We start from the raw sequence: 20,648 nt of genomic DNA on the forward strand, positions 1-20,648 counted from the left end.
ATGGTCAATGCCGCTCCGAGCACAGTGATCTGATTTGAATGAAACGAAATCAAAGCTCATCAGATGGACACCCGATCAGAGATATCGGCTGGAGAGAGTACGAATCCAATGTGGAACGCATCCGATCGACGGCTCTGATCCGTCACCCTTGTGTGCGGTCGCATGCGGATGCGTCGTCCGCACGGCAAACCAGCGAACCGCTCCCGGTGGCGCGAAGCTCCAACGCACCGAATTCCTTATATCAGTTTGAGATCCCCTCACCGCAGGTGGAGTTACCACTTGGTCAGACCTCGGCGCGTTGCCTCCTCGCGCCAGCTCGGAGGCGGCCGACACCACATGTCTCTCCACATATTATTTATTTTCTAAAATTAAAATTCTATATATCTTCAATAAAAAAATCTGAATCACTCCAGAAATTATTATTTTTATTAGGTAATTATTTTATTTTATTTTGTTTCGGTGGAGATGCACTGCAACGGAATAGCCGTTTTCGGTGGCATCTTTAATCCAATAAAAAAAAAACAATGAGAAGCGTTAAACACGACGTTTTTTTATTCTCGTTACCAAAAGAAAACGTTCAGAAAGGCGTTTCACAGAGAAGAGAACAAGAGAAACTCTTGTATAAGAAAAATTATCGCAGAAGACTCGGAAAATCGCATGATACCGTGGCAAAGCTGCACTTCCGGATCTCTCTCTTGTGATTGGTCGCAGGGCTCGTCGTCTCCAGGGGAGCAGAGAAGTTCCGAGTCTCGTCCACTGAATCCTCTTTTGTCATATACCACTCCGTTTTTTTTGGTAAACATATATCATCACTCCGTCAATCTCCGAATTTTCTTGCTCTTATGTCGATCTTCTCACTAGAGTTGATTCGTCTCCTTAGAAAAAAAGGGAACGGGCTTCGATTTGTAGTTGATATCTAGTTCTAGAGCTCGGGCTTGCGAGGTTCCTTGCTCTGGATGTTGGAAGGTCAGTCCTTTTTCGTTTTTTTCCTGGATTTTTAGTCGTTTCTTTTAGTCTAAGATCGGTCAATGGATGAAAAACGCGATTTTTTTTGCTATTGGCATGTGTTTTTTGATTTGGTTATGGTACATAATGTGTTATTTATGCCTCTGGAGCCCATGGAATCCTAAGGAAGTTGAATTTTCTCTCTTTTGGGTGGAGAGGAAGCAGAGGAATCCCTTAAAAGGGCGATTTTTTTTTTCATTTGAGCTTGGATAAAAACGTGTTCTTTCTTAGTAATTGCAGCTTTTATTGGAGTTTTTATTACAGAAATTTTGGATTATTGTTGTTACAATTCAATAACTTCAAGTTTTTCCTCTATGTCTAAGTCGAGGTTTACAGTTTTAGGGATTTTTATGTGTTTCCAATTCATTATTGTTCGATGATCATCAAAATCTCCATCTACTTGCACATGGGTTTTTCGTATGAGTTATTTTTCTTTTGATTCTGTGACAGAGTTGATCCACTCAAAGTCAATGTTTTATTCTTTTCCTTCTTTATTTGCTTTAGGTCCTTTCTTTTTTAATCTTTTTCTTCTAGTCAATAAAGACTCCCACGTTCATCACAAAACTCAATAGCCCCGACCTTACTTTTATATGTTTATAGGAGAACTGAGGTTCCTTTTGGGCATGGTATTTTAATATTTTAAAACATGTCATCTTCATCTGTTCCTTTCCATTTATCCGGTTTCTTACTCAAGTTTTGCTATTCAAGGTACTTGCAGAATATCTGTTTATAAATTTTGATCCATAATTTTCTTTTTGATCGTTTTCTTAAATGGGTTTCGCAGGATTCAATTTTTAAGCTTTTGATTAATTCTGAGATCTCATTTTGTAGTTATGCAACTATTCTATTTCAGAAACTTAAATTTCACATTTAAATTTTGTTATAGCATGTTCTTTACTGGACAGTAAACTTATTGGTGATTCTGCTATTCCTTCTCGAAGACTGCATGCTGTTCCAGGATTTCAGTTTAATAGTTGCGATTTTTATTATGTGTTGCTGGTTGTTTGCCTAAAAAGTCCTTTTCCTCCCCCCCAATTTCTGACACCCTATGATACAAAAGTTGGCATTTCATTATTTCTTGATCTTAGTTGTTCTCAAGATCGAAATTTTAGTATGTTTTAGACAGAGTCTTATAACATTCTGTTCCAAGCTTACAACTTGAGTTTTCTATGCTGAATTCATTAAAATGCAAACACCTAGCTAACAACTTCTTTATAATTTTAATCCTTATTTACAGAGAATTTGTGGTATAGAGACGTAACCAAATGGCTGCCTTGGTCCCTGGTGCTCTCCTCAAGCTCCTTCAGCATATGAACACAGATGTCAAAGTTGCTGGTGAGCATCGTTCGGTACTCCTCCAAGTTGTCAGCATTGTTCCTGCTCTTGCTGGTGGTGAGCTCTACCCCAATCAGGGCTTCTACCTCAAGGTCTCTGATTCATCCCATGCGACCTATGTTTCCTTGCCTGATGAGCAAGATGACCTCATCTTGAGTGATAAGATCCAACTGGGCCAATTCATCCATGTTGAACGCCTTGAGGCAGCCTCCCCTGTACCTATTCTGAGGGGTGTGAAGCCAGTCCCTGGTCGCCATCCGTGTGTTGGCAGCCCTGAAGATCTTGTGGCCGCTCGTTCCTTGGCATTCCTCAATGCCGAGAAACCGCAGGCATCCAATGGCTCTAAAGATAATATTAGCACACCATTAGAAAAACAGAGAAGCAAACTCAGGAAATCGGTAGCAACTACTAAAGTTGATGAGGTGGAAAAGAAGGCATTGCTCGGTAGGTCATACTCTTCGCTTTCAAAACCATCAGTAAGCAGTGTATTGGAGAAGAAGGAGGCTATCCATATAAGATCCAGATCGCTGAGTTCAAAGTCAATCCCTTCATCTCCGACAAGCATTTATTCATTACCCACATCATTTGAGAAGTTCTCCAAGGGAGTTAAGCAGCAGACAAAAGTTAAAGTGCCAGAGAGACCAGCGCCTACTCCTACAAAGTTGGGCTTATTGGAGAGGGCAGCTTCTGCTTTGAAGGCAACCGCGGCTAAGAAGAAGCCATCTGCGGGAAATTTGATTCCAGGGGTTGAATCAGGGCCTAAGGTTTTGAGAAGGAGCTGGGAAGGGAATGTGGAGCTGAAAGGGAGGGATAATTATAATCCAAGGGCAGCAAAGAGCGAGACTAAACCTGAAGCCCGAAGCACTTCTGTGAGTTCCTTTTGACATTTTGGCTTCTTTTTTTTAACTTGAATTAATTGACTATTATATTGATCTTCTAGCTGTATATGTATATTTTTGTTTTTAATGAAGTTAAAAAGCATTTTTCCTATGCTTTCCATGGTCTTTTAGTGATCTTTTACAATATCATGCTGATATTATTAGTCAATAGCTAGTTCTATGGCTGCCAGTTGTCAGATTTTTATAGTGACAATTGGCTATGATTACTGAAAATCAATGCTGTAATCGTTGGTATTATTTCCTTCTCGATTTTAAAATGATTTTGTAAATTCTAGTTTGCTTTTTTAGCAGAAAATTTTGGTGGATATTCAACTTCCTTTTATTATTTGGGCATTATTTTAGTGTTAGTTGGAAATTTAGAAAGAGCCTCTGTTTCAATTTGCATTTCATTCTGAGCCATGTTTTCAATTTCCAGTGCAAGAAGTAGCAAGGCACAAATGCCACTTTCTTATTATGTGAGAGAATGTTAAAGTAAGAAGGATCTATTTTATCCAAAGAAAAAGTAAGAAGGATCTATTAATAGTTGGTCACCGATCAAATAGTATATCTTCGTATCTAAAAATCTATATAATGTTTCACTGATTGCTTAAGAAGTTTTCTGAATTTGATGATGTTATTGACTTTAACAAATTAGTGTGCATGAACCTATATAAATCATCTTCTACTTTTGTGTTAAATTTTACAGTTAATTTCATTCTCGCCGCCACTAATAAGGGAAAAATAAAGAGAAAGAATTATAATTATCTTATGGCAACTTAGGATGTTTCTGCCATCTTTATCAGAAGTTGATTTTTAGTATTCTGATATTACAAACTGCAGGTTCCTCGAAGAAAACCAACCACAAATGAAAAGTTGCTACCTAAAGAGGACAACAAGGTGCAAACTCCTGCAAGGAAAAGCAATGCAAGTGCCACTTTGGAAGATCCTGATAAATTAAATAAACAACCGGCTCCTGTGACAAGGAGGACATCAGAGGCCACTCACAATACATCCTTTGGCAATCTAGTCAAGGTTGTTTCCAGTAGCAGAAAATGGACTGATGGCAGTGTTTCCTGGGCATCACTTCCATCTTCTCTAGCAAAACTTGGAAAGGTATGGTTCGTATCAGTCTCAAAATATGTTCTCTGCATGACAGAAGGGTTGAAAATATTTCATTCTACATATTTCCTCATTTTTAAAACCATCTAATTTCTGCTTTTTTTTTAAGACTCATCTTCTTTAGGTGCTATTTTTGCTCTTATTATGTACTTGTAAACAAATCCAACAGCTATATGGCCCTATATATGGACCTGGTCTTCTTTTTGCATCTAGTTTGGATTCTCCAAAGCTGAATTATTTGTGATGCACTGATTTATTTATTGATTTAGTTCATTGATTGAATTTTTGTTTTAGGAAGTCTTGAAGTATAGAGATGCAGCACAACAAGCTGCCATTGAGGCCATGCAAGAAGCTGCTTCTGCCGAGACCTTGATTCGGTGCCTTAGGTAAATGCATCTATATAAGGCTTTTTTTTTTTTGAGGAGCAAATAAATGCATCTATAAATTAAATCACATGATTCTTCCACTTTGACATTACATGACATCTTTCATATTATTAGCACAGATTTTTAGTCAATATAGTTCTGTTTTTCATTCCTTTGCATACATGTTTAATCTCTATTATGAGTTTATTTTGACAAACGACCATCATTTTTTTTTGGAGAAGAAATAGCCATATGTTTTAACTTTAACTATGTTACAAATCTTAATTAATATATCAAGGAGCAGTCCAGTCCAAAAATGAAATCATTTAGTAGGTTGTCGTTCTGGTCGTTATGTTTTCCTTTATTCTCTACTCGTTGATGCTGCTACATTCCCAAGTCTTATCTATGATATCCCCCTTATTTTGAAAAAAAATCTAAATAGATGGTCCATCTTAAATGGGCCTCCTTTAATGAGTCTCTTGTCACATGCCTTCATGCTTTGTCCAACCATTGGCAGCATTCAGACCTTGCTCTTTTGCTATTAAAGTTAATGATTGAAAGTTGATGTTGATATAAATCATATGATCCACCAACTTAAAAGTGTAGGAATTCAAGTGACGTTGCAAGTTTTCTGATACATATCTTTGCTGAGAGCCATAGTGGATCCTCTTTTTTTTTTTGGTAAAACGGTTGCTCACGTTAATCGAGCGTGAGTGCAACCAACAGAGTCAAGATACAATACATGGCATAAAAATGGGGGTACAATCTTAGACATAGTGGATCCTTCAAGGCATAACAGTAGTTAAAAAACTTGGTAGTTTCTAGTTAAAATATTTGGAAGGTGTAACGTAGAAGAAACTCCAGAGTCATGAATTGGAGAGAATTAAGTATTGATAGGCTGTGGAAAGGGACCAGATTTGGAGTTTCCATGGAAGACTTGGACCTCTAGAAGCCTTTTGAGGTTACTTGAAAGAGAATATATATTTCCTAAGTCAGCTTGGAAACTGATGGTAGTATAATATTCAAAGTGGGGCTTTGTTGTATGAAAGCAGGCACATTCTGTAAAAGAGTTGGAAAAATACCTATCTAAAATATCTCTACTTTGGTTGCCTTCAAAGATATATGGTATTCTTATAGTGAATACAAGTCAAATTACTAAGATCACTGATATGCTGCCAAATCATGGATTCCATTTGCAATTGGTTTGGATGCATGCCATAATTTCATGACATGGATGCCATGCGGCCGGCATGGAAAGATGTCATTTGCCAAGGTGGTGTGAGTCATTTAACTGCTGGTGTAGTTCAGGACGGACTACTTTAAGAGCCAAAGAGGTAAAGACAGATGCTCTTCTAATGCCATTAGAAGAGCATTAGAAGAGAGGAGAGAGCAGACATGTTGCCCAAGGTGACAATCCAAGAGGGGGGGGGGGGTGAATTGGTTTCTTCTAAATTTTAGTGCTTTTAAAAACTTTCGTAATTAAGTGCGGTGGATGCTTTCTTAGGTTATTTGAGTGAGTTAAGCTAATACAAGAATAGAAGATAAAGCAAGGGAAAATGAAAGCACAAACACAATGCAAACACACCAATATATAGTGGTTCGGTGCTCTCCTTAGCACCTACGTCCACTCCCCAAGCGTACCCTTGGGAATTCACTATAATCTCACGGATTACAGTTGGATTGTTTTCCGGGCTCACAATCCAAAAACCTTGTTGGTTTTACGGGCTCACCAACGAACCTATACAACTTTGGTTTTCCGGGTTCACCAAAAACCTTGTTGGTTTTGCGGGCTCACCAACGAACCTATACAACTTTGGTTTTCCGGGTTTACCAAAAACCTTTGTTGGTTTTGCGGGCTTACCAACGAACCTTTACAAACTATTTAAAACAGATGAAAAGAAAGGATTTAAACTCCTAAATGAGCATATAAAGCAATATGAACTACAAAGAAGAGTTAGAAAGAAATTATCGCTTTGAAGTCGCTTTGCTCTTCTTTGTCAAGGAAGCTTCACTCTTCAAGGGGGGAAGGAGCTCTTGATGCCTCTTTGAATGTGCTCAATCCCTTTCTTTGATTCTTGAATGAAGCTCTTGATGAAGGAGATTAGGGCTCTTTTGTTTTCTTGTGTTTTCTTTGATATCCCACTCAAAAGTTGTTTCCTCTAATGAATAGTGCCCCTTTAAATAGTTTTCAACCTTCCTTGGACAAGCCCCATTCATCAGATTTGAAAAACTAGCCGTTACATACCTTGGGAAGGACAGAAAGTACATCTGCAGAACTAGCCGTTACTGTTCAGCCCGTGTTTGGGTCGGCTCAACCTGTCCTTGGGTCGACCCAACTTTGCCTTGGGTCGACTCAACCATTTCTTGGGTCGACCCTCTCAGAAACCACAGAAACTTCAATTTCAGCCTTCCTTCCCATGGGTCGACCCAACCATTCTTTGGGTCGACTCAAAGTCCACTTGGGTCGACTCAACTTCTTCTTGGGTCGACCCTCTCAGTAATTCCAGAGAACCGTTTTCTGTCTGTCTTTCTGTCTTGCCCTTTGGGTCGACCCTCTCAAAGTTTGGGTCGACTCAAGCTTGGGTCGACTCAACCACTGTGTGGGTCGACCCTCTCAGTGAATCCAGAGAGCATTCTTCCTTTGCGTTTTGAGGTTCTTTGGAGGTTGGGTCGACTCATGCTTACCTTGGGTCGACCCAACTCACTGTTCATTTGTGCTGTTTTTGCAGGAGTGTGCCAGATGATTCCTAGATGTGCCGGGGTCGACCCAATCAACCTATGGGTCGACTCAATCCACACTTTGCTGCATTCTCAAGGTTAGATTCATCCAAATGAACAAGACCATATATATATTTTCAATTAAACAAATGTACTGAGAGTAATGAACTTATAAATGAAGTATCAATTTAACTTATAGCATGCTCTAGATAATTACTTGTTAATCATCAAAATAACACTATCATCCTCAATCTCCCCCTTTTTGATGATTACAAAATAAAGAGTATAAGCCTATTGATACTTGTCTTTAAAATCAGTTTATAAAAGGGATTGAATTTCAGAATTTTAGCTTTTCATATATACTTGTGAAATCTCCCCCTATATTATTCAAAATTTGCCAATTTGACTTTTTGAATGGCTCCCCCTTTCATTTATAATTCATTAGCAATGAAACTTCAAAAATTTGAGATATCATATGAGTTTCAGGTTATGTATCGGGGTGCGAGAGGAGCGTGCCAAGTTCTGAATTATGATAGAAATTTTTGATCTGATGATTTTCATTGTTACAAATTGCTCCCCCTTAGATATATAAGCTTTCTTATATGATTTTCAATTTGTTTGCCCATTTATTTCTCTTTTCGTTTCATAACTTCTTTACTCACTCTTTCTCACAAAGTTAATACTCTTTCTTTAAACACTATCTTTACTTCTCCCAAAATTAATACTCTTTCTTAACTTCTCAAATGAAATACTCTTTCTTTTCTTAAAGTGAATATTCTATCTTTTCTTCTCCCCCTTTATATACTCTTTTCTCCTCTTCTCCTTTATATACTCTTTCCTTCTCTTCTCCCCCTTTTTGTTATCATCAAAAACATATATATGGGAAAAGATGCAATAAATAATAAACTTCAAACTTCATTGATCAAAATAGGAACATTTTCATACATTCATGTCAAAAACAAAGATAAGTACAATGTTCCTCAATCGAGATTTAAAGATATAAGGGAAAAGCAAGATACATATGAGAAAAAACAAGATACATATGAGAACTAGATTTCTAGCCTAGGCTCTAAACATAGATGCTAAGATCAGCCTAGGGGGAATCTAATGGCTGGGATCTAGTCCTCATCCTCCTAGCATAAGTGGCGAGGGGAGGTCGAGCCTGGTGAGACTGTGTCTGGCGTGGAGCACGACGAGCTGGATGACTCTGTGCCGATATCTCTGACTCAGCAGCCTGTGGCACAGATGGTCCATGTGTCTCTCTCTCTCTCCTGAGTGCTCCAATCTGCTGCCTCAGATCACTGATATCAGCAGACATGACATCCAGCCGGATGTCTAATCGGCTCGTGAGCCCGTCAGTAATAGTCCTCGCCTGGGCTGTCATGAGCTCTGTCATCCTGCTCCAGAAGTCATCCGTATCTGTCGGAGGAGCAGATGACGATGGTCCAGCCGCTGAGGGTGCAGTAGGATGATCCATAGGCTCCTCATCCTCATCCTCTGGTGCCTCTCCCTCTGGTGCCTCACCCTGAATGCCTGCACCGGTGTGAATCCACTGCCCGTTCACTTTCGCATATCCCATGCGTATGAGTGTCCGTGCAGTGTACGTGTCTGTGGAATACAGACTCTTGGATGCCTCCACCTCGAGAGGTAACCCATGCTGTCTAAAAATCAATGTGAGTATCATGCCATAAGGTAGTGATACCCTGTTGCTGCTTATCACCTTTCTCATCTACCTCAATATCATGGCCGGAAGATTTAGGGGAATCCCCCGAATCATACACTCCATAACTGCAAGATCTCGCTCTGAGATTAGATCGAATCTCCCGGTCTTCGGAAATAAAATCCTATTTATCATATTGAGCAACAACCTCATCTCAGCAGAAAGAGAGCTAGCTATTACCTTTGTGGAAAAATCGAAGTTCTCATTTTCCATGATTAACTGTAGAGCTCTCATTTTGTTTTCTGACTTTTCCGGAGTAGCTCCTGTGCAGGGTAGGTGTAGTAGCTCACTCAAGCTCTCCTCGGATACACGGATCCGAACCCCTCTAACATCTGAAATAAGTCCTCCCATACCAGTCTTGAGGAAGGCGTAGAACTCTTGGACCAACCCGGGGTAAATCACCACATCAAGGGAGCAAAGATACTCCCAACCTTGTCTTTGGATCCATTCCCAAATCCGAAATCCTTCTTGGTTGAAAAACTCCGAATGAATCCTTCTCCCGGTAGTAACCGGCCTCCCCGCAAATCTTGCAAGGATCACTGAGGGGGAAGGAGGAGGAGGGACCTCCGCACGTGCCTCACGTCGTGGAGACACGGGAGAAGGCTCGGTAGGACGCCTTTCCTCTTGTTGGACTCGGGTCACTCTTCCGGATCTCTTGGCTACGGCTCGTTTGGGTCCCATTTCTCCAAGATCTTTAGGAAATCTACTGTTTGGAGGAGTTTAGTGGAGATTGGAGAGTGGGGGCTAGACTTTTCGGAAGGAGACAAAGGGCAAGCAGTGCCCTAGATGAGCTCTCGGGCCCCCTTATAACAGTGGGGTCCCGACGTTGGGTCGACTCAAGAATTTTCTTGGGTCGACTCAACGTAGGGTCGACCCATGTTCTGGGTTGGGTCGACCCAAGTGCAGAAATTTTGTTTTCTCTCCCTTTTTGCTTCTAAAAAGTTTTCCTTGCTTCCAATCCTTATAACCTCTTTATGGAACAATGATACATGAGTAAGGAATCTATAGATAACAAATTTGACTCATGTTTCATGGGATTTTTGAAGTTAGAGGAATGTATCATGACACTATTAGCTCCCTTTCATATTCATTCAATAAAAGGATCACATATACCTAATTCCCTCCTGAGCATACAGAATCTATCTTCACTCAATGGAAATGTAAATATGTCGGCCAATTGTTTTTCTGTGCATATATGCTCAATGCATACGTTTCCATTTTGCACATGATCCCTAATAAAATGGTACCTTATTTCTATGTGTTTGGCCTTAGAGTGCTGAACTGGATTTTTAGTGAGATTGATAGCACTCGTATTATCACATTTAATAGGAATATTATCTAGTTTAACTCCATAGTCCTCTAATTGTTGCTTGAGCCATAATACTTGGGCACAACAACTACCAGCAGCTATGTATTCAGCTTCAGCTGTGGATAGTGCCACTGAGTTCTTCTTTTTACTAAACCATGATACTAAGTTATTTCCTAGGAATTGACATGTCTCACTTGTGCTCTTTCTATCTAATTTGCATCCGGCAAAATCTGCATCTGAATATGCAAGCAAATCTAGACAGGAGTCTCTCGAGTACCATAATCCAATGGTGGTAGTTCCTCTTAAATATCTAAGGATTCTCTTAACTGCACTTAAATGTGACTCCTTAGGATCCGATTGGTATCTAGCACATATCCCTACACTGAATACAATGTCGGGTCTACTAGCAGTAAGATAGAGCAAGGATCCAATTAGTCCTCTATAGAGCTTAATATCCACACTTTTCCCTTTTTCATCCTTGTCTAGCTTACTAGTGGGATTCATTGGAGTGCCAATTCCCTTATGATTTTCATTCCCAAACTTCTTCAGTATTTCCTTTGTATACTTAGTTTGATGAATGAAAATGCCTTCTTTGGTTTGTTTGATTTGTAATTCTAAAAAGAAACTTAGTTCTCCCATCAAACTCATCTCAAATTCTCCATGCATTAAATCAGCAAATTCTTTGCACAGAGTATCGTTAGTGGCACCAAAGATTATGTCATCTACATATATTTGTACCACTAGTAGATTTTTGTCCTTTCTTTTGAGAAATAGAGTTTTATCTACATTTCCTCTACAAAAATCATTATCAATCAGAAATTTACTTAGTCTATCATACCAAGCCCTAGGTGCTTGCTTTAATCCATATAATGCCTTATGTAATTTAAACACATGATTTGGCAATTCATGATTTTCAAATCCTGGAGGTTGTTCTACATATACTTCCTCCTCAATAATACCATTTAAGAATGCACTCTTCACATCCATTTGATATAATTTAAAATCCATAAAACATGCAAATGCTAGAAGTAATCTAATAGCTTCTAATCTAGCTACAGGAGCAAATGTCTCATCATAATCTATTCCTTCTTCCTGATTGTATCCTTCAGCTACGAGTCTGGCCTTATTTCTTATAACTACTCCATTTTCATCTAGTTTATTTCTAAATACCCATTTTGTTCCAATTACTGAATTATGCTTTGGTCTTTCAGTTAATGTCCATACATTACTTCTTTTAAATTGATTTAATTCCTCTTGCATGGCATTTATCCAGTTAGTATCTTTTTCAGCTTCTTCATAAGTTTTAGGTTCTAATTGTGAAACGAAAGCAAGATAATCATTTAAATTTCTAAGAGAAGATCGAGTTCTTACCCCTTGAGATGGATCACCAATAATTAAGTCTTTAGGATGTCCATGTGCATACCTCCATTCTTTTGGCACGTCTTGGGGTTGTGGTGGCACGCAATCATCTCCCTTATCTTGATTTGGTACGTCATCAATTTTTAACTTCTCAAAATCGATAATTCCTGTATCATCATCAATAGAGTTTTCTTTCCTAGCAGACTCACTATCAGACTCATCAAATATAATATTTACCGACTCTTCCACTACTAAGGTTCTTTTGTTGAATACTCTGTATGCCTTGCTAGATGTGGAGTATCCTAAGAAGATACCTTCATCTGACTTGGCATCAAATTTACTTAAGTCCTCCTTGCCGTTATTTAAGATAAAACATCTACATCCAAATACTTTAAAATATTTTGCAGTGGGTTTCTTATTCTTCCAAAGTTCATAAGGAGTTTTCTTAGTTATAAGTCGTATTAAAACTCGATTTAGAATATGGCAAGAAGTGTTTATAGCTTCAGCCCAAAAGTACTTTGGAAGATTTGACTCGCACAACATTGTGCGTGCCATTTCTGCCAATGTCCTATTTTTCCTTTCAACAACCCCATTTTGTTGAGGCGTTTTAGGTGCTGATAATTGATGTGATATTCCATTTTTAGTGCAAAATTCCTCGAAGTGTTAATTTTCAAATTCCGTGCCATGATCACTTCGAATTGCTACCAATGTGAGTTTCTTTTCATTTATGATTTTATTGTATAGTTTCAAAAATTCTGAAAATGCTTCATTCTTATGTGCCAAAAATGAAACCCATGTATACCTTGAAAAATCATCAACAATGACTAGTCCATATTTCTTTCCTCCTAGACTTGTAGTTCTAGTAGGTCCAAATAAGTCCATATGTATGAGTTCAAATGGTCTAGTTGTTGATACTACATTTTTTGATTTAAAAGATGATCTAGTTTGTTTTCCTAATGAACATGGTCCACATATTTTGTCCTTTTCAAAAATCAATTTTGGCACATCCTTTATTAATTCCTTCTTAACTAGTTTTGATATTAATTCCATACTAGCATGTCCTAGTCTTCGATGCCAAAGCCAACTAGTTTCATTCTTCTTTTCTTCATTAGTAATTAAGCATAAACCATTTTTCTTGCCTAATTCATGAAGATCTACTAAGTAAATATTTATTTGCCTTTGTCCTACAAGTACAATGCTATTATCTTTAGGATTTGTGATTATACATACAGATGCTTCAAATGTAACTTTAAATCCTTTATCACAAAATTGACTTATACTAAGAAGATTATGTTTCAACCCTTTAACTAACAAAACATTTTCTATAAAAACAGATGGAGCAATGAAAATTTTACCCTTTCCAATGATATAGCCTTTACCATTGTCTCCATAGGTAACTACTCCACCTTTCTTTGGTTCCAAAGTGACAAATTGATCTTCGTCACCGGTCATGTGTCTTGAACAGCCACTATCTAGATACCATCGTTTTTTCCATTTTATCAGCTGTAAGACACACCTGCAATCAAGATCAAGAAGAAACTTTAGGTACCCAAACTAAGTTGGGTCCTTTAGGGTTAGTACTCCATGTTCCTTTTGGAACCCAAACTTTCTTGAATTTAATCTTTTGATTATTACTTGATTTGTTTTGACTAGACTTTCTAAAGTTACATTCATATGCTCTATGCCCTATCTTATTACAACAATAACAAGTAACATTTTCATTTTTAGCTTTTACAAAGATATTCTTTAAGAATTTTTGTTTTGTATTTGTTCTATAACCTAAACCAGCCTTATTATATACAGCTCTTTGACTATCAAGTATCATATTCAATTTGGTAGAACTAAGAGTAAATTTATCTACCAAGGATTTATACTTTTCAGCATCTTCTTTTAACTTAATATTTTCAGCAATTAGATTCTTGGTTTCATTTTCAAGTTTCCTACTTAACGTTTCATAGTTATTAGACAGTTTTATTTTATCTTTAATGAGAGATTGATTTTCTTCTTTTAGAGCTTTATTTCTATTAATTACTTTCTTATGTTCTTCCATGAGTTCTAAAAATGCATCATGTAATTCATCAACAGTAAAATCACAGTCAAGTTCAGAATCTACCTCATCGTCATTGGCCATATGACATATTTGGGCCGTGTCTTGATGATCTTCATCCTCTGAACTTGATTCCTCACTCTCACTCCAATCAGCCATAAAATTCTTCTTTTTTAATTTTCTTGCCATCCACTTCAAATCTGGGCAATCTATCTTATAATGCCCGGGTTTGTTACACTCATAGCAAATGGGAGTTTCTTTCTCCCTTTCTTTGTCCTTACCCTTTTCTTTGTCCTTACCCTTCTCTTTGCTTGAGTTACCTTTAGAGAAGGGCTTCTTTTTATGGAATCTATTCTTACCTCTCATGAATTTTCTGAATTTCCTGCCAAGTACTGCCATCCCTTCCTCATCAATATCTTCATCATCATCTGAATCTTCTGATTCAGATTGTTGTCTAGGGGTGGTAGTCTTTAGGGCTATAGGCTTTCTTCTCTTGACCTCATCTTCTGAATTTTGCCTCATAGTCAACTCATGGGTCATGAGTGACCCTAGAAGCTCCTCTAGCTGTAGTGTATTGAGGTCCTTTGCTTCTTGTATGGCGGTTACCTTGGCCTCCCAATTTCTTGGTAGAGACCTGAGAATTTTTCGCACCAAATCAGAATTAGAATAAGATTTTCCTAAGCTTTTAAGCCCATTTATAATATCAGTAAAACGAGTAAACATATCAGTTATGGACTCGGTAGAATCCATTTTAAACAATTCATACTTATGTACTAATATGTTTATCTTTGATTCCTTGACTTGATTGGTCCCTTCATGTGTGACCTCAAGTCTATCCCAAATTTCTTTGGCGGTGGAGCAAGTGGATATTCTATTGAATTCATTTACATCTAAAGAGCAATAAAGTATATTTATAGCTTTTGCATTTAATTGTGCTAGTCTTCTATCATTTTCATTCCAATCCATTTCTGGTTTGGGTATGATAGTGCCTTCTATATTGAGTGTGGGTGTGTGAGGTCCTCTAGTGATTATTTGCCATAATTCATAATCTGAAGCTTGAATGAATATCCTCATTCTAGCTTTCCAATATGCATAGTTTGTGCCATTAAATAGAGGTGGTCTATTCGTGGATTGCCCCTCACTCATTGTACCTCCCACTTGGGTTGCCATGATCTTTAACTCTTGATTGTTAGATCAATAAGCACTATTAGAGCACCTTGCTCTGATACCACTTGTTGCCCAAGGTGACAATCCAAGAGGGGGGGGTGAATTGGTTTCTTCTAAATTTTAGTGCTTTTAAAAACTTTCGTAATTAAGTGCGGTGGATGCTTTCTTAGGTTATTTGAGTGAGTTAAGCTAATACAAGAATAGAAGATAAAGCAAGGGAAAATGAAAGCACAAACACAATGCAAATACACCAATATATAGTGGTTCGGTGCTCTCCTTAGCACCTACGTCCACTCCCCAAGCGTACCCTTGGGAATTCACTATAATCTCACGGATTACAGTTGGATTGTTTTCCGGGCTCACAATCCAAAAACCTTGTTGGTTTTACGGGCTCACCAACGAACCTATACAACTTTGGTTTTCCGGGTTCACCAAAAACCTTGTTGGTTTTGCGGGCTCACCAACGAACCTATACAACTTTGGTTTTCCGGGTTTACCAAAAACCTTTGTTGGTTTTGCGGGCTTACCAACGAACCTTTACAAAGTATTTAAAACAGATGAAAAGAAAGGATTTAAACTCCTAAATGTGCATATAAAGCAATATGAACTACAAAGAAGAGTTAGAAAGAAATTATCGCTTTGAAGTCGCTTTGCTCTTCTTTGTCAAGGAAGCTTCACTCTTCAAGGGGGGAAGGAGCTCTTGATGCCTCTTTGAATGTGCTCAATCCCTTTCTTTGATTCTTGAATGAAGCTCTTGATGAAGGAGATTAGGGCTCTTTTGTTTTCTTGTGTTTTCTTTGATATCCCACTCAAAAGTTGTTTCCTCTAATGAATAGTGCCCCTTTAAATAGTTTTCAACCTTCCTTGGACAAGCCCCATTCGTCAGATTTGAAAAACTAGCCGTTACATACCTTGGGAAGGACAGAAAGTACATCTGCAGAACTAGCCGTTACTGTTCAGCCCGTGTTTGGGTCGGCTCAACCTGTCCTTGGGTCGACCCAACTTTGCCTTGGGTCGACTCAACCATTTCTTGGGTCGACCCTCTCAGAAACCACAGAAACTTCAATTTCAGCCTTCCTTCCCATGGGTCGACCCAACCATTCTTTGGGTCGACTCAAAGTCCACTTGGGTCGACTCAACTTCTTCTTGGGTCGACCCTCTCAGTAATTCCAGAGAACCGTTTTCTGTCTGTCTTTCTGTCTTGCCCTTTGGGTCGACCCTCTCAGAGTTTGGGTCGACTCAAGCTTGGGTCGACTCAACCACTGTGTGGGTCGACCCTCTCAGTGAATCCAGAGAGCATTCTTCCTTTGCGTTTTGAGGTTCTTTGGAGGTTGGGTCGACTCATGCTTACCTTGGGTCGACCCAACTCACTGTTCATTTGTGCTGTTTTTGCAGGAGTGTGCCAGATGATTCCTAGATGTGCCGGGGTCGACCCAATCAACCTATGGGTCGACTCAATCCACACTTTGCTGCATTCTCAAGGTTAGATTCATCCAAATGAACAAGACCATATATATATTTTCAATTAAACAAATGTACTGAGAGTAATGAACTTATAAATGAAGTATCAATTTAACTTAGAGCATGCTCTAGATAATTACTTGTTAATCATCAAAATAACACTATCATCCTCAAGACAAATTGGGGGTCAGAGGACTTGAAAATTAGTACATCTTAATGTTGGGTGGAAGCTGATATGGAGAACATTTAGAAGTCAACATTGACTCTAATCAATCAAAGAGCAGTGCAAACTAAAATACTAAGGTATGGGAGCACATGTTTAAATAGTGTCATTAGGTAGATGCCAACTAGAAGAAATCCTCTTGACAACGAGTATATATCTATCGTGGAGGAATAAATGGATCAATTGAAGGTTCCATCTTGCAATGTATCAATCGAGCACTTTGACCAAGAAGACACCATGAATTGTATTAAGATTCATGAAAAGTAGGCCATGCTTACAAAATTGCCTGCCATAAGATGAAAACTAGGTCCCCACTCGTATTATTGAACCTGCGAGGTCTACCTCCGGTGGATGCTTCTATGGCAAAAAGATCTAAGCTTTGAGCTGAATGTTTATTCTCCTCCTCTCATGGCAACCCATGTTCTCTTTACTTTTTTTTTTTTTGGAAAAGACACTAGATACATAACCTTCTATACCAACATAATTTAAGCATGTTTGAGCTCAATTAATGACTTTGAATAAACAACTACCGACAATGAGTGGAACCAAAATGCCAACTGTTAAAATGGGCCCCTCAAGCCATAGATAAGTTGTATTGGAAACTTGCTGAGCATGCACCAAGAGGTTGGAGATAATTCAGGTAAATTGGCAGAGAATAAAATCTAAAACATTTGTTTCTTTGTAGACCTCGTGTGAGCTTGTGATTTTAGGAATGGAAACAATGAAGTGGGGACAATGCTTCTGTGTGTCTGTGCTTCCTTGTGATTTTTTTTTTTTTTTTTTTTGTGAAAAAGCCTACTACTTCCTAATGTACTCGAAGTTTTCGAGTTAAAATGCTTATTCACCATTGAAGAAAACTTCTGAAGGTTTCGAAAACTACTTATTGCTGCAACAACTAAATTAAACAAACAGCTCAATAACTCATGAATTTTCACAACTGAGTGTAAATATTTTGCACCATCCAATTGGAGTGATTTATTAATGAATCAACCAAATAAAAGGTTCATGCTCAATTGCACAAATTTTTAACAAATAGGATGATTTAGTATGCCGGCAACTAATACAAAATCCACTTGCTTGTGATTTTTTATAACTTGGAATTGTTTATTTTTACCAGTATATGTTTTTTGGTGAAAAGATATGTATGTTTTTTTACCAGTATGTATGCGGAGTTGACATCCTCTGCGGAGGAGAATAACCCTCAGCCTGCGGTGGAGCAGTTCCTGAACCTCTACGCCACCCTCACCCACGCCGGTCTCATCTCCGACGCCCTCTCCAAAGCCTCCCCCGCCACGGTAGCCTCACCGGACATGTCCGCGGGAGGTGACCCGATCCAGGAAGAAGCCCTCCGGGTCTCCTCCGAGACCCGCAAGCTCGCCGCTTCCTGGGTCCACGCCGCCCTCGCCACCGACCTCTCCCCCTTTACCCTCTACCGCCCTAAATCCCCCTCGATGAAGCCCGCGGCGGCGCTCGTCCTTGAGTCCCCGGCCAGATCCACCGCGGCCTTGAAGCCTGCCGCCTCCCCGATCAAGCCCCGTCCGTCATCGGTGGCGACGGTCTCTTCCAATTCTTCGGTCACGGCGGCGATCCGGAGGCCGCGGGGGGCGGCGGTACCGCTGCCGCCGCCGCCGCAGCCGCCGCGGGAGTTGGCCCGGGGAGAAGGGCTGGAGGAGGGGGCGGAGCTGGCGCGGGAGCTGAGGGAATCCTCGAGGACGTGGTTCTTAGGGTTCGTGGAGCGGTTCTTGGACGCCGACGTGGCGGCCTCCGGGCCGTGGGATCGGGCTCTGGTGGCAGGGATGCTGTCTCAGCTCAAGAAGGTGAACGATTGGCTGGACGGCGTCGGGCAGAGGGGAGTGGAGGAGGGGGACGACGGAGGCGGCGACGAAGACGGCGTACCGCCGGAGACGATCGAGCGGCTCAGGAAGAAGATCTATGAGTACCTCCTCACCCACGTGGAGTCGGCCGCCGTCGCTCTTGGCGGCGGAGGAGAACGGCCTGGGCGGAGAGGATGATGGAGGCTCATCAGGGGGTTGAGCACGAATCACGAGACGGAGGATGAAGTGGAGATCGGACTGTAGGATTTGTTTGTGATTTTTCAACCCGGGTTGGTACGTCTAATTATCATATATAAATGTTATCATATTATGGAATAATTATGGAATAATTGATATATAAATGTTATCATATTATTAGTAAAAAAATTATACTAAAAAGTAGTATAAAAAATGTTATATTTGGTTGAATGTAATTTTATACGAGTATGTTGTCAAATTTTCAAAAAATACTCTTGGATAAATAGTTCAGATGATTATATGATTTTTCTCAGTTCATTTATTGTCTATTTATATAGAGGCCATTTCAAACATTAAAATATATTTTTATGACTTAATAAATATTTTTAAATTAATTAGATATATTATAAAATATATTTCTTATTCATCAATATATTAATATATTTATAATATATTAATATAATATTATTATAATATATATTAATATAATTAATATTGATTATTTGATATATAATATCAGATATTTTTTATTAAGAAATGATATTTTAAGATTAGCTTTATTTGATAATTTAGCATGGAAAAATAAATACCATCATAGCGGTGCTATTTGTTTTACCTTTATCCCCTAGAAAAATAAATATAAGATTTATTTTATTATTTTTTTATTCACTTTCTGTATTAATCATAGTAATCTGACATGAAATTTATTTTTCTACTAGATTAACTCCATTCAGACGGCTTGAAGATAATTATTTTGGTAGGCGGAAACCAGCGGACAAGCATTGAAAGTGTATATAGATGATGTATTTTTTAGGAGAGTTAATTGTGATTTGTGTGCTGCAAGATGTATCTTAATCTCTCTTCATCGCAAACATGGTTAATCTTTGTCTTGCAAAAGTTGAATTATGTTTAACATTTATTTTTGTTTTGAAAGGTGGAAAAGTGTCTAATATCTATTACTCGATGCTAGATTGAAGCAATTTTGTCAAGTAACATGTTAGTTTTGACATATGCCTAGATAAGGAATTTTGTAGGGTGGTCTGATATCATATGATGCTGCTCATGCATGCAATGGTTTTAGAATGATGGCTGTGATAATATTATGATGGTGGTTACAACACTTTCTTGGAGTGGGATCCATTAGCTTGTGAATATTAATAAGAGGTATTAGAATTATAAGCATTATTTGACCATTTTCTATAAAAATGATTGTTATATAATGGGAAAAAATGACCACCATCCAATTTTTGTTGTCCATTCGTTCTCAGCATTCATCTTCTGCCATTGTCCATCCATCTTTTTGTTCATTTTTTCGTTCATTTGTTCATTCTCTAAGAAATAGTGGTGTTCATTCATTTCGAGTACCTATTGGTCTAGGCTACCGTTCGAGCAACTCCCATTACATTGTCCCCAGTTGCCCCACTTTCCACTCTCTCATTCTTGCTCGGTTCCATGCTTCCAACTATTCATTATTAAAAAAAATAAAAAAATCAAATATAGTTTTTGTTATAAAAAATTTGAAAATAGAAAATCTATTTTCTATTTTCAAATTTTGTAAATAGCCCATACTTTTATTAGAAGAAACCCACTTTGTCTCCACTTTTTATTGTAAAGAAAATTTTCTACTAATTAGAAGGTGATTGCAGCCCCTAGAGTTGAGCTCTTTTTGTGGACAATTGGGTGGCATAGACTTCCTTGCATATCTTTATCAGCTGAAACAGGACTCACTGATGAATGCTTAGCTAGTTGTGATGTATGTGGCCTTCTTGAAGATGTTGAGCAAATGTTGATTGGTTGCCATATTCCAAAGGGACACATGAAGGGCGATCTCCCACAAGTTTGGGTACTATAGCTATTATATTATATTGCAAGCCCTATTAGATTATATTGTTCCTATTGGTAACTCAATGATGCAATCAATTATTTACTT

General features: G+C 38.6%; 1 protein-coding gene across 2 annotated transcripts; it reads left to right on the forward strand.

Moving 5' to 3' along the window:
- The first annotated feature begins 549 nt into the window (after positions 1 to 549).
- Positions 550 to 19,707, forward strand: LOC103714852. 2 transcript variants are annotated; one of them, XM_017844535.3, is made up of 7 exons: positions 550 to 795; positions 881 to 966; positions 2,243 to 3,209; positions 4,059 to 4,331; positions 4,632 to 4,723; positions 17,866 to 18,814; positions 19,438 to 19,707. In XM_017844535.3, the coding sequence occupies exons 3-6, from the start codon at positions 2,271 to 2,273 to the stop codon at positions 18,716 to 18,718; spliced, it is 2,157 nt and encodes a 718-aa protein (XP_017700024.2). In that variant the 5' UTR covers positions 550 to 795; positions 881 to 966; positions 2,243 to 2,270; the 3' UTR covers positions 18,719 to 18,814; positions 19,438 to 19,707. The 2 variants fall into 2 exon arrangements, with proteins under 2 accessions (XP_017700024.2, XP_017700027.2); XM_017844538.3 differs by lacking the exon at positions 881 to 966.
- Positions 19,708 to 20,648: the final 941 nt, after the last annotated feature.

This window comes from Phoenix dactylifera, chromosome 14 (genome assembly GCF_009389715.1).
Source record: "Phoenix dactylifera cultivar Barhee BC4 chromosome 14, palm_55x_up_171113_PBpolish2nd_filt_p, whole genome shotgun sequence".
Classification (NCBI taxonomy): Eukaryota; Viridiplantae; Streptophyta; class Magnoliopsida; order Arecales; family Arecaceae; genus Phoenix; species Phoenix dactylifera.

What these genes read in the sequence shown, in the direction of transcription:
- LOC103714852 (XM_017844535.3), top strand. Translation starts at nt 2,271, where the DNA reads ATGGCTGCCTTGGTCCCTGGTGCTCTCCTCAAGCTCCTTCAGCATATG. An exon ending in CTGAAGCCCGAAGCACTTCT is followed by an intron (nt 3,210 to 4,058) that starts GTGAGTTCCTTT and finishes TACAAACTGCAG; the next exon opens with GTTCCTCGAAGAAAACCAAC. An exon ending in ACCTTGATTCGGTGCCTTAG is followed by an intron (nt 4,724 to 17,865) that starts GTAAATGCATCT and finishes TTTTTTTACCAG; the next exon opens with TATGTATGCGGAGTTGACAT.